Here is a 13,892-nt window from a genome sequence, read left to right on the forward strand (position 1 = left end):
CACTGTTTCTGCCGTCACAAAGCCGTGAGCGCGGGAGACGGCACCGGGAGAAACGGGGAGAGAGGATCAGCTTAGCTGGGGACAGGGATTCTTCAGCGACTGGCGGTTCCCCATGGCTGTTTCTCGCTGGCTCCTCACACCTGTGCTCGTCCTGCTGCCTCTCACGACAGGGGTTTCAGCACAGCAGCAAGGTAAGCTCCTGCAGGAGGTCCGTGGGCCCTGGCAGTGTCCCCAGGCAGCGGTGGCATAGGCTGGGAGGTGGTTGCTTTGCTCAGCGACTTCACCCCAGGGGGACCAGAGAGGTCTTGGCTCTCACCGACTCCTTCCCAGTGGGAATCCCCAGGCAGCTTCCCATCTCATTTGTGTGTCTTTCCAGGATGTTCTGTCAGTAACAGCAATCCGAAAGTTCCTGAAAACAACCCTGTTAACTACGTGGTGACCACCATCTACGTGCAGCCAGGGTTCACCGTCAGCATTGACCCCCGGTTCCCTGACGGCAGTTTCTTCACCATCCAGGGGGATGAGCTGCTGCTCACAAAGGTGGTGGACTATGAGGTGAGTCACTGCCTGAAGGGACGGACAGGAAGGGTGGAGAGGGGCTTTGGACAAGGGCCTGGAGTGACAGGATGAGGGGGAATGGCTTTACACTGACAGAGGGCAGGGTTAGATGGGATATTGGGAAGAAGTTTTTCCCTGTGATGGTGGGGAGGCCCTGGCACAGGTTGCTTGGAGAAGCTGCTGCTGTCCCATCCCTGCAAGTGTCCAAGGCCAGGTTGGACAGGGATTGGAGCCACCTGGGATAGTGGAAGGTGTCCCTGCCCATGGCAGGGGATGGGACTGGATGTGCTTTAAGGTCCTTTCCAACCCAAACCATTCTGTGATTCTATGACCTTGTGTGAAACTGAAAAGCAGCATAAAAGGTCATGGTTCATTTTGGTTGCTGCTACATTCTTTTACCTCCCTGGAGTGCTCTGTGTACAGCCACAAGCGTCCTTAAGTTCCCTTTCAATGTAAAACCCCACATTTATTTGAGTCAAGAGCAGCAGCCAGAGTTAATACCCTGCAGATGACCCTGTACTTGCCACATGGAACATTTCTGATTCATTCAATTTAAAAAGAGATCTCTGTTTGAATTCACCTGAAGTGGGAGAAAATGACAGGTTAGCTCTGTCAGCATCTTACAGGAGATGCAGGGAGAGAGGCTGAAGGTTGGGCTGGTTTGACTCCATCCCAAGATCCCAGCACAAAGGAAAGAAAGGAAAAGTTAGGTACACCTGAAAACAAGATAAAGCCCATCAGCATTTCTGATTCAGCAAGGCATAAATTTGGGTCATTTGCTTTGAAGGAGTTTGCACATGTTGGCTGTTTCTCCAGTGGTGGGTTTGTGTTTCCTGCAGGAAGACCCCCTGCTGGTGGTGTACTTGAACTGTGAGGACTCTACTGGCCAGGTGAGCCCCAGGATGAGGAACTGCACCCAGCATGTGCTTCCCTCTGCTCTTCCCACACAGGCATAGGGAGATGTCCTTCTCCCTGTGGGCACACACACTACGCTCCCAGCCCCATCCAGCCCCCACCCATCTCTGCTCCTTACACCATCCCCTCTGGTCACTCTGCAAACCAGGAGCAGCCCCAGCAGCCTCTTTCTGGCTCTGATCCTCTCCCTTTGCCCGTTCTGCAGAGCGATTCTTTGGAAATCATTGTCACCATTCTCAACCTGAACGACAACGATCCGCAGTTTCAGCAGCCGAATCTCACCAGGTCTGTCCGAGAGGTGAGTGTGTCTTGGAATGGAAGAGGGTGTAGCAGTACTTGAGACTTCTAATTGGTTAACCTGTGATTCTCCCTAACCCTATAAGAGGGCACTGGGTCACTCAGTGCTGTGGGACTGAGGAGGGGTCAGCAGGGAGAGGCTTCAGCCCATTTCACACAGAGAATAACCCCAGCAATGTGTTTTTTCAGGATACAGAAGTGAATGCAACCATTGTAGCCCGTGAAGATTTAACTGCTACTGATGCTGACCTGGACATCATCTACTATGAACTCACAGCCACAGTGCAGGTGAGCATCTCTGGGCAGAAAGAGTAGCTCTGGAGAAGCAGAAGAGCCCCAGTTCTCAGGTAGAGGTCATTGCATTTAGCTCTCATCTTTTACAAACCCCAAACATTTATTTGGTTAACAGAACAGAGCCATCAATGCTGTAGGTATTGAATTCTCTCACTGCTCACACTTTTATTGCACTGTACAGATTAAACTTTCATCTGGGATATTCAGAGCCATAAAACTCAGGGAAGTCTTGTTGGGATGATCTGTAAACATATCAGGAGACCTTTGTACCTCAGGGAGCTCAGAATTGCACTGAGTCAGATGGGAAATGGAGTCCTTGCCCTGTTTGCCAACGGAAATGGGTTGCGCACACAGTCCCTGATGCCAGCCTGGAGTGCAAGGGCTGGCTAGAAACTAAAAATAAAAGCAAATTCAAGAGAAACCCCAAATGTATGTTTGCACTTTTGAAAAGCACTGTGGAGGGAGCAGACAGTGCCTGACACTCGCATCCATTACCTCCATTACCCCAGGGGCTTTAGGGGCTGGGAACAGAAACCATCAGTTTCTGTATTTCAGCTCTGGAGCAGACTTTGCATTCACATTGGTGTAAATCAAGAGGATTGAGAAACTCAAAGGAACTGTAGACAAGGCATAAGATTAAAGGAGAGCCAAAGCAAATGCAGAAGGCTACAGAGTAAATTGCAACGTACGTTACTTCAGTTTGGCTTTACAGTTTCTTCCAAAATCCAGCTGCATTAGGCTAAGGCAGGTGATCCTGCCAGCCCTCAGAGGCTGAGCCATCTTTGGCCTGTTTTTTGCATGAAAGTGAGATTGCTTGGCTGTCAGGGACCAAAAATGAAGGCTTGTTGGCAACTTGTTGAGTGTAGGAAATAAATGAGGTAAGAGATTTCATCCAGGAGGAGGAACACACCTTTTGACAAGCCAGGCAACTCCAGTGTGCAGTACCAAAGATTAAATAGATCCAACATTCCCACACTGCCCCCCCAACCAGTTCCCCAGGATTAAAGGTACAATTGAGATGACAAACATAGCAATGAGCAGGATTTGAAACATGTCTGTGGCTGAGTCTGCTATAGGATTTTTTCTTTTCCCTTGCCAGGGCACAGACGGTTATTTTGCCATAAAAGGAGTTAATAACCCTGAAATTTATTTACAAAAAGCACTGGACTATGATAAATTTCAATCAACGAGGTTGCTGTTGTATGCAAGGGTAAGTCCCTGGGGAGGAACAGAATGCCTCGTTAGCCCGGTGTCTTTTACCTGAAGGGTGAGTTTGGATGGGAGATCTCTGGGGTGGCAGAGGGAGGGTGGGTGCTGGGCTTGGAGCAGCCTTTCACCCTCCACAGTTACAGGGACAGACTTGCAGTCAGCCCACCTTTGCCAGCAGAAGCAGACAACCCAGTGCTTTAGCCAATCTCACATAAATTTCTAAGCCTTAAACAGAGTGGAGTGACAAGGGCTAAAGGACCCTGGGCCACTGCTTGTGGCAGGTGGGCCCTTCTTTTGGCAATAAAACTGACGTCTCATGAGTGTGCTTTGCCTTTGGCTCCAGGACAGGCCCGTGGGCAGCGCCGACCTCACCAGAACAGCTACTGCAACAATAACCCTCCTGATCACCCAAGCAGACACCAGAGCACCCTGGTTCCTGCCCTGTGCCCTCCTCCACAACGACACCAGTGTCTGCATCAGCAGCCCCTACTCCGGGATCGTCAACATCTCCGAGCTGGCGGTGAGCAGGAGCCACCAAACAGGGCCCTCATGCTGCTCCCAGTGGGAAGTGCCTGGTAACTTCCATGAGCTCCTGCTGGTCTCCAGTTACAGTGCAGATGGTTCAGCAGGACAGGGAACCTTTGTCACCCCAGAAGGTGGAATTCCCCACCCCAGGCAGCACTGCTGCTCCTGCAGCACCCCACTCCCAAGGCTGGCTCCCCTCTGCCCTGTGCCAGCCATCTGGCAGCCATAAACCCCATTCTGCCCTCACAAAGCCACCCGAGCCACGCTGGGATGGGAGAGAGCCCCAACTGCTGATTTAGTGCTGGTTTGTGGCATGTCAGGCTGTGCCTTCTCATTGCAGGTGGAGCCACTGACCCTGAGACCAGGACCCATCTATGCTGTTGATCCTGACTACACCATAAATGAGAAGATCGTGTACAGCATCGTTGGGGGTGAGTGGACATTGTCACATTGCCACCTTCCCAAAAAAAGCATTGCTCAAGTCCCCTGCAGTACCAAGAGCAGGTACTCCCATGGCACCTCACTGAGAGCCCCTGTTTGTGCCACAGAAACACCGTGAGATCCACAGAACACTGTGGATTAAGTAGAAGAAATAGTCTGTACAGAGAGGAAGAAAAAGAGAATTACAGTCCCACAATCCAATCACAATGAAATTGGGTTTTATGGGAGGTGAGACATGTTTTATCTTTAAGTTTTTAGACATGATTTTGCCAGTCTGGTCATGCCACTTTCATTCAGTCTTCAAGCTGAACCTAAAATTCTCACTTTAGCAGCATAATTTTCCTGCAGTGCCAAGAATTGTGTTTTTATTCCCCAGCACATTGCCACTGCCTCATCTGCTCTGTTTTAGTCTTGATTTCAAGAAGATCACTTGAATACAGTCAACTGATTGCCAGTCATTGATTGGGCCCTTTAAGTCAGTCAAAGGATTTATTTTTTTATTTTATTTTAGCAGTAGTGGGGTTCTGCATAGTTATCAAGGCAAAGGTAGAAGCTGTTGGCCAGGTGGAGTGCTCCTCTCCCTTTAGCTGTGCCTCATTCAGCACTGAATATCCTCCTGACAACAACACATCAAAGAACCCTAAATTCCACTGGCATTTTGGATGCACGTGGCCTCCCCACCCCACAGGCAACAGAGGGCCCCAGTCTGGGGGTTGTTGTCTAAACAGAGCCCACAATGTCTTGGAGTGAGGAAGAGAACTAAAAATTCTGCTTATATTTTAACACATATCCAACACAGGTACTTTTATGATTCACACACACATGTAGGAAGCTGATTTTTACCCCTGCATCAATACAAGGTTTGTGTCTAGACTCCCTTTGTAGCCAGTAGAGAGAAATAAGCATTCCCAGAACAGGATGGGAACTGGATAGAGACTTCCAGTCCTCAAATTGCACCAGAGGCTCTGGGCATTTATCAGAATTTAAACCGACAATATCTGGGCCCAGGCACTGGAAATGCAAAGCTTTGCTGTCCTACCTCATTTAATTGGGGTCACACATGTGTGTTGTGTCTCTCTGAGTCCTTGGACAGCACTCTCATCCTTGGAGCAGCCAGGCAGGCAAGGAGAACAGCACTTTGTCCTGGGGATATTGTCATGAAGATGCAAAAGAATGAGTCTGTGAGCTCCAGGTCACTTTATGAAGGAATTTGATGATTGAATGGCCTTTCCATTTTCCCCAGGGAATACAGATGAAGTGTTCTCAGTGGATGCAGACACGGGGAATCTAACTATGAACAAAATAGTGACTTCCCCAGACTCCTTCCTCTTGCAAGTCATGGTAAGTGATGCCATTGCAGACAGTCACCCAGCACAGCTGGATTTCTAGGAAGCAGCAGCCAGGATGTGATAGGAGTCAGTGATGTTAAGAATAACTCAGTTCCTCCTTTTATTTTGGAAGGGCCCAGTATTTGACCTATGTCTTACACCAACCCACATGCAAAGCCCTTGCAGCAGTTAAGAGACTTTTCCCTCAGGTGTGGATGGTGACAGCAAAGGAAAGTCACGGAATGGGGACATCCTGCTGAGCTGGGGTTGCATCAGGCCTGTCTTTACATGTCTCCTCACAAGCAGGGGAAGCATCTCCCTGTCATCTGTCTCTCTTCCTCCCCAGGCCACCCAGGCCAACAACGTCCGGAAATACTCCGTGGCCACTGTAGAGATAAAGGTCATCAACAAGAGCCTTTATCCCCCACACTTTGAGAAGGAGCTCTACAGCGGCACCGTGGTGGTTGGACTGGCCCCGAGGAGCTTTGTCTTCCAGGCTGGAGATCCTTCCACCCCCCTGACGATCACGGCAGCCGACGAGGACTTCCCTGATGTAAGAGACTGGAAATGCACCGTGTTGGGCTCAAAGCAGGATCAGGAAACAGGAGGAAGGGGAGGTGGGGAGAGGCAGACACATGTTTTCCTCTAGTATTCCGTATTATATTTCCTTGGAAATTCCACATAGACCAGTACCACTTATGGTGCGATGTAATGAGGAAAAGCTGCTGGACCCCCCCTCTTCCAAAGCCAGTCCCATATGGGTCTCTTGCATAGATGTATTTTGCTTGGGCAAATAGTAAAGTTACCAGTAGAAGCTGGGTAAGACTTGGGAATTTTTTTGAGGTGTCTGTGATGCTCTGAGCACCAGGGTGAACACAGGTGAGTTCAGCCTTTCTCAGCTGCTCAGTGCAGATTTATTTTTTGCACCACACACCTGCTTGTACCTCAGGTGTCTTGGACAAGTGCTGCCAAGGGGTTGTTAGGAAGGTGCAGGTGGAGCAGAATGTGGTTTGAGCATCACTCTCTGGCTTTTCAGAAATTCAACCCAAACATCGAGTACTACATCAAAAACAGCACCGATTTCGTCGCAACCAGAGACGGACTCATCCTGACCAACGTGGTGCTGCAGTCCCCAGGAACTGTGGCCATCGAGGTAGGGCAGCTTTCTCTTTATTTTGTCAGGCTTGTGCAAAGAGGGGGAATTCCAGTGCTTTGTTTGCTGGGGTCAAAGGAAGCAGTTATTAACTTTAGGCTTTGAAAGAAGCTGCCTGTTCCCTTTGTCCATCTGCCTGCCTGCTCCAATGGGGTCCCTCAGGCTTGCTGGCACAGTGCCATGCCCTGTGGAGCTGTCTGAGCCAGCCTGACCACAGCGTTGCTGTGGCTACACGGGCAGGGCACAGAGAGGTTGCCAACACACGCTGCTCCTGCCCCATATCACCTCAGTACCTGTGCACTGCACCGTGCTGGGAACTCTGCACAAAGCACAGACCTGGGTCAGGTCATCCACTCCCAGCACAGGGAATCTTCAGAGCTCTTCCTTCTCTGTGACCAGGCTATCCAGCCCCTGTGCAGGGCTGTGGTGAGGAGATGGACAGGATACTTTGTCCTCAGAGGTCCCCCCCAGACCTGGAGGGTGAGCTGGAGATTTGGAAGTGCCTAAACCTCTCTTTCCCATGTTCCCATAGGCTGTTGGAAGAGATGTGTTGAGCCTGCAGGAGGCAAGCACTGTAATTGAGGTGGAGGTCCTGCCGGCCACAGGTAGGCTGGGGGCTCTGGTTTCTGCTCTGTGGAGATGACTGGGGAGTCTTTTCTGCTTCTCTGGGCAAACTGGCCATGAGAGTCACCTGCTGAGTCTGTGGGCCTGGACTGGGGCCAACCCCATACTTGCAGGGGCTTTAACAGAGAAAACACTCCAACAACATCCTTACACACCTCAAACAGCCTCCTGAGACCTTAAGTGGTGCTGTGTATTGTGGTGCCTTCTCTTGTTACTGCAAAGCTAAATCTGGGGCTGATTCATGCTGGGAGATAACCCAGGGTGTCCTATCATGGCAGGGAAGTGTTGCCCTGAGACCTTGGTACCTCCCTGCTCCTTTTTAGCCAAACACAGAGAAAACTGCAATGTTCTTGCCTGTCTTAGGCCCAGCAGAGGGCAGTTGGCACTCCCCAAAGCCAGGCTTGCCTGTGAGCCAAGGCATTTTCTATTCAGGTCAGGTTCTTTTACCCCAAGACTTTATGGTCTAACCAGAAGAAATAACCCATGAGTAATAAGATAGACATGAGGCTTCATACGTAACCCTCTAGCTACTGTTTAACTGTGTTGATGTAAAAATAGCTCACACTTCCATACTTCTGAGAAGTAACTCTTAAATAGGTCTGATAAATTAATTAGGTTTGAAGTTTATGAAACTTATACTTTGCATTAAGGTGAACCAATATCATGCATTTTCACATCAGGATAGGCACACAATGCCCAGACTCCACTGGTTTCTATACAGTGATGTGTGATTGATGTTCCATCACTTCACCCTCTTATCACCACCATCATGGGGTGAGGAAAAAAAGTGGGCTCCTGGGTGTAAATTTGAGTTCCCTAAAGGCAGAGTCACTTCACAGCCACAAACCACCTGACCCCAATGTAAGGGCACAGTCCAGCTCTGCAGAGAGCTTGTTCAGGTGTCAGTACAGAGCTGGAAATGCTCCAAGCATGTACCACCACTTCTGGGCAACTTTGAAATGCTGCCCTTGCTTCTTAAACCACACAAAGCAATGGAGCTGCTGAATATGCAAAAAGATACATTGAAATGACAGGGAATGGCTCAGAGCCTCTGAGAGGAATTCTGTGCCATAGCCAGAACCCAGGGATGGCCCAAACAGATCTGAGGTTCCCTTTGGCCTGGCCAGACCCTCCAGGTGAGGCAGGGCCAGCTGAGCAGGCTGCACAGGGGCACAGGAGGAGTTTCACAGTTCTGGGACACACTCTGGGCTGTGGCTCCCCAGGAGACATGAGTAAGCAGCAAAAAGTCACCGAGGTCCTAAGCCCTCCCCAGGGTGTTAATGATAAACCCAGGGAGGGGATACTCAAAGTCCATTACCATGAACAATCAGGAGGAGAACAAAACCGTGTTTCATTAACAATTAATCATTAATGAGAGTCATTTACACTACAAAATGAAGCTGGAAAACTTAAAGAATCCCACCACCAAGCCAAGCTGAGAATGTTTCTGTCTTTCCACTACGCTGTTGATCTCTGTACCAATACCTTACACTGGCCAGTGGAAGCAGCAGCTGCCCCTGGGCAGGCTGGGGAATATTGCTACAGCTACAAAAAGGCAGGAAAGGGTTTCCTGTCCTAGGCACCTCCTACTGCTTTTCCTATTTCCTATTATGCTTTTCTGTTTTTTATTTTAACATGCTCATCACTATCGGAGGGGATGTTCTGGATTAAAGGAAGCTTTGCATTTTCACACACATATGTACAAAGAAACCTCATTTTTGCATTCTGGTGTAAGATGGTGAAGTGGGAAAGCCAAAGACCTACATAAATTTGCTCCATGTAGCATCTGCTTGCCTAATACAGTCAGTTATATATCGATTTAGTTAAATCACCAGGTAAAAGTCATTGTTCTGTGAATGGCTACTATTTCTACTTCATGTAATTTATTGGAAATTATAGTATTCTATGTAATAAAACCAAAACCATTTCTGCTTTTAGGACAGAAAAAAAATGGTGTTCTGTGATATCAGATATATCACTGTCACATTCTGCAGCACAGGATGCTTCCCTGCCCTTCCAAACTTGGCTGGAGCTTCTCCCACAACGAAGGGTTGTGTTAAACACACTGGCTGCCAGTTTGGGCTCTGTAACACTGGTTTGTTTGCCTCACAGCTGAAACCTCCTCTGATAAGATGTACTCTGCTCAGGACATGGCTATCCTAGGGGGCACCTTAGCAGCACTGCTCTTAATTGCCTTGGTCTTCCTTGGAGTGCTGGTATGGAAATCCAGGAAATGGTATGGAAAACCTGTCAAAAACCTGCTGAAGAAGAAGGTGAGTGCCTTGTTTGTACCTGAATTTCTAAGAGTTAGAAAGTGGCATCTGAGGAAGTTTTAAAGTCTGTGTGGGCTGTCCAAATAGCACACATTGTGTGAAAGTGGTAAATCACTCCCAAGACAATGTTTGCACAGGTAACCTTGCTTTGGTGGTGTTTGCTGCTGTTCTTTTCTGCTCCCTAGGCTGGAGCTGTGTGGTAGATGATGAGCAGACATGGTAAGGAGAGGACCCCAGCTCCATGGAGCACAAAATCTGGGATGAATGTGACACATATCAGAGGTGGTCTCTAAACCACAGTTCATCCTCCCTCCATAGTCAAAGGAGAGAAAAGTCCCTCACATTTGAGAAGCCTGGGCTCAGACACTTGTCTGCACTTCAGCTATTTACTTTTGGACCTCTCAGGGCCCTAGCAGACTGGTCACCTCAGAGTTTAGGGTGTAATTTGTCTGACCAGATGTTGGTCTGTGCCTTAGGATGGGACTGCCGGGAGCCTAGACATGAGTGCAGAGCACATGGCTCGGGTGGAGAACAACAGTCCTTCCCCCTGGGTGAGGTGAATCCCCCTCCAGAGTAATACCTCAAACAGATGGGGACAAATCAGTGCACAGTGCTGGTGCTCAGCCCTCCTGGAAAACATGCCCACACTGACCTGAGAAAGCTCCAGAAATGGAGTCAATAAAAAATAGCTGTTCCAGGGAGCTGTACCTTTCCCTGGCTTTGAACAGGTCTAACTGCAAACCAAGCTGAACTTCCCTGGGCAGGAGCTCAGTCACTTCAGCCACCCCTTCCCTCCCACCCCCCATTTGTCTTCCTGTCACTACAATCACTGTCTCTCCTGTAGCTCTCCAAGGAAGTCTCTGGGGGTCACCACAACGAATATTACCAGGAATATGAATACCCAGATGTGAGCACCACACAGGATAAGACACCAGAAAACGGCAGCATCCGGTCAGAGACTGGTGTGCTGGAGCAGCCAGCACCTCCCCTGCCCTCCCGCAGTGCAGGGGAAACTGAGAGTCTCTCAAGGGGTTCTACAGCTTCCAGCACCATCTCCATCCAGGGAGAGAAAAAGGAAGAAGTGGAAGAAGAGACTGGACAGGAGAAAGAGGTGAAGTCCATCCTCAAGACAGACAGGCACGTGGCAGACGATGGCTACAAAGCTGTGTGGTTTAAGACTGATGTGGATCCAGAGGCTGGAGAGAGGGTTGAAGTGATTGAGAACAATGCAGCAGCAGATGATGATGATGATGACAGTGACCAAGATCTGCAGAAGAATGAGGAGGAGGAAGAAGATTCTGACCTGGATGATCAGCACAGAGGGCTGGGACTGTCCTTTGCCTCAGAGAGCTCCTCACCCCCAGCTGCACAGGAGACAGTCGATGTGTCTTATATGGATGCAGTGACAGGAGAAGAGTCTGAATTATAATGGAAGTGGGCCTACATCCCCCTCAAAATGGGGGAATATCAGCAGCTTTGCTGGCATGAAGTCCATCTTTCTGCTCAGGGAGCAAACTGGAATGCAGAGGATGAGGTTGCCTGCCCTGCCTGTCTAAGTGCAGCAAATAAGACCAGAGGAGATTACAGCTAATTTACCCCTTTAGTGAGACCTTGGAATGGCACTTAAGATTCGAGGGGGAGAACATGTTTCATCTCTCCACTTCCTGCCTGTTTTCCTGGGCCCCTTCACATCACCTTTCCCAAACTGGCTGCAGGTACAGCAGAGCTGTACCTGAACTGACCTGGCAGCCCAGGTCTGACCTTAGCCCAGCTCAGGGAGCAGTTTGGTTACGCAGCCCAGTGTTCATCTCCTTGGTGGGTGAATAAGCCAGCAGTGAGTGCTTGGCTGTTCCCTTCAGGGTGTTACAGTCTGGTGTCAGCAAGTCCCCCTGAGCCTGCAGTTGCTCATGTGACTGTATCCAGGAGCTCACTTCAGGGCCTGGCTCTGCTCTGTGCTCCAGCACAGGCAGCTGGAATGTGCCACCACAGTCCTCATCCTGCCACCAGCCAGGAGGTTCTACACTCAGGAGCTGGTATTTCCTCTATCATTGGTTAACAAGCACCAATCACTTGTTCTTTACTGAAGGACTTAGTCATCAATTTTCTATGCCATAAACCCGCTCATTGTGCACTATTTTAACTGTCTATCTCCTATCTGTCAGGGAAAAGAGCTCCTGAGATATTGCCTTCAGTTATGGCCCTGCCAAGTCAGCACTGTGTTTCCAGGCAGCAGGGGGAGGAAGGTGTTTGATGCTCCTGTCCAGGTTTGCACCTCCCATCGACCCATCTCTTCCCCAGCTGGCAGCCAAAGGCTGGGCTGGTCTCCACTGGCATCTTCTGATCATCAGCACAAAATTTATACTGCTCCTGGTTTTCTCACTTTGGGGCTCACTGCAGAGCAGATGTGGGTTGTGGAGCGTTTAACTTCCAGTAAAAACTCGAGACTGTCCAAGGCAGGGATGCAGCAGGAGGAACTTGGGTCACTGGTTTTTGTCCCATTTCCTCAGCTTAGCACAACAGCACAGGATTGCAACAAAGTGTCATGGTAGAGGAGCAAAACCAATAAATAATCCTGCCTTTTCCCTACAAACCAATCTCCACTTTGCTGCCATTACTCCAGATAAACCCAAGAGAGAGAGAGAAACCAAAGGATGACTGCTGGGATCCTCAAGTACTCCAGAGCACAAAGGATTTGCAAGGAGGCTTTTATCCTCTAGGCCCATACTTTATTCCCATCCATGTCCCTGTCCCAGTGTTCAGTGCTCAGTTCTGCTCTCCTGAGAGCTGCCCTGGCTGTGTGGCCTTCAGGAGCTGCACTTGTGCTGCAGGTGGAGACGTGGGAAGCTTTGATCCCTCCTGCAGCCGAGCTCTTTGCCCAGTGTGGTTTGGCTGCTGGTGGAGGGCAGGGAGTGTGCCCTGTGTTTGCCATGTAAACAAGGCTCCTCCTGCTGCTTTGGGTTGTCTCCAGTAAGCATTTCCCACCGACTGGGAGAGCTCTCCAGCAGCTCCTGATGGCAGCCCACCACCCTTGGGCACAGCGAGGGCGAGGGTGAGCCCAGCCTGCCGTCCCTGGTGCTGCTCCTGGGAGGACTGTGAGGGGTGGGAGAGGCTGGAGTGTCCCTCATGGCTGTGCCACGTGTGCTCATTCCTGTCTGCCAGGGCCCTGTTGTCTGTCTGTCTGGGTTTCTGCCACAGTGATTGACGAGCTCCCTGGATCTGCAGTCTGTGCTCAGCTCCCAGTGCTCCCCCTTCCCTCCCCGGGGTGCTCCCTGTGCTGTTGGAATCAGACTGGTCCCACCAAACCAGGCTTTGTTTTCCTCCAATCCTCATCAGTACACACAGCCACGGGGCTTGGTGTTTTTCAGAGTTATGCTTGTTTAATTTCCAGGGAGGTGATGTTTGGTAAATGCTGTGTCTGTGGAAGTGGTGGTTGTTGTTGTGAGGAGAACTAATAAAACTTGGCAGCAGGCAGAGCTCAGCTTCCTCCAGCTATTGCCTTAAAGCCTCCAGATCCTGTTCTTCACTTCTGCCTTTTTGAAAAGAAAAAAGAATAAAAAAGTGAAAGGAACAAGAAGAAAATGTAACCTTTTCAGTTCAAGTCCATCTGAGTTTACCCTCCATCTGGTGGGATTTGTTTGTCTGCTGAGGCTGGGAATGTTTATAAACTTCTTGCATTATTGTACAACAATCATGTTCATTTATAAACATCTGCGTGGGAAAGAAAAATGTACCGATAGAAATGTTTTTAGAAAATTGTATCAGCTTAAGTGTTTTCTGATGGTAAATAAATGCCTAAGTACCTTGAAAAGCTCATCCTTGCACTCCAAAGACACTCAAATGATTTTGGAAGTTTAACTCTACAGGTGGATTTAAGAAATCTCTTTCACCCTCTCCCAAATCAAGCTCTGATTTTTATTTTTGTACCAGCTTAGAATGATATTTGTTTAATGTTTGTAAGGCAGAGCTATAAAAAGTCAGTGAACAAATCTGCAGGTGAATACCAGCAGTTCCAGTGGGGCAGTGGGAGATGTGGGTTTGGGATTTTACATCTGCCAAGGAAGAGGATGCTCATGGCTTTCCCAAGCCTGGAGCACCCTCTCCTGGAATAACACCCCTGGGAAGTGCCCATTTCACCTTCCCTTTGGCCTCTACAAGGAGAAAAAGCCACATCCCTTCTTGGCTGTCAGGGGAAACTCTAAACCTGAATTGGAAAAAATCAAGTAAATACAGACATTTTACCTGCAGGAAGTAACAGAAACAAACCAAAAAATCACC

At 49.3% G+C, this 13,892-nt stretch overlaps 1 protein-coding gene across 1 annotated transcript; it reads left to right on the forward strand.

Annotated features, from left to right (window-relative positions):
* The first annotated feature begins 92 nt into the window (after positions 1-92).
* On the forward strand, positions 93-13,425 carry CDHR5 (cadherin related family member 5). The gene is made up of 14 exons (XM_027749339.2): positions 93-191; positions 377-555; positions 1,398-1,448; positions 1,679-1,771; positions 1,960-2,058; positions 3,164-3,274; positions 3,617-3,793; positions 4,139-4,229; positions 5,483-5,580; positions 5,914-6,120; positions 6,604-6,720; positions 7,253-7,325; positions 9,457-9,617; positions 10,462-13,425. Exons 1-14 carry the CDS (start codon positions 113-115, stop codon positions 11,044-11,046), a joined length of 2,121 nt encoding a protein of 706 aa, XP_027605140.1. The 5' UTR covers positions 93-112; the 3' UTR covers positions 11,047-13,425.
* Positions 13,426-13,892: the final 467 nt, after the last annotated feature.

Source organism: Pipra filicauda, unplaced genomic scaffold (genome assembly GCF_003945595.2).
Source record: "Pipra filicauda isolate LSUMZ 115617 unplaced genomic scaffold, ASM394559v2 scaffold463_size517996_pilon, whole genome shotgun sequence".
NCBI lineage: Eukaryota > Metazoa > Chordata > Aves > Passeriformes > Pipridae > Pipra > Pipra filicauda.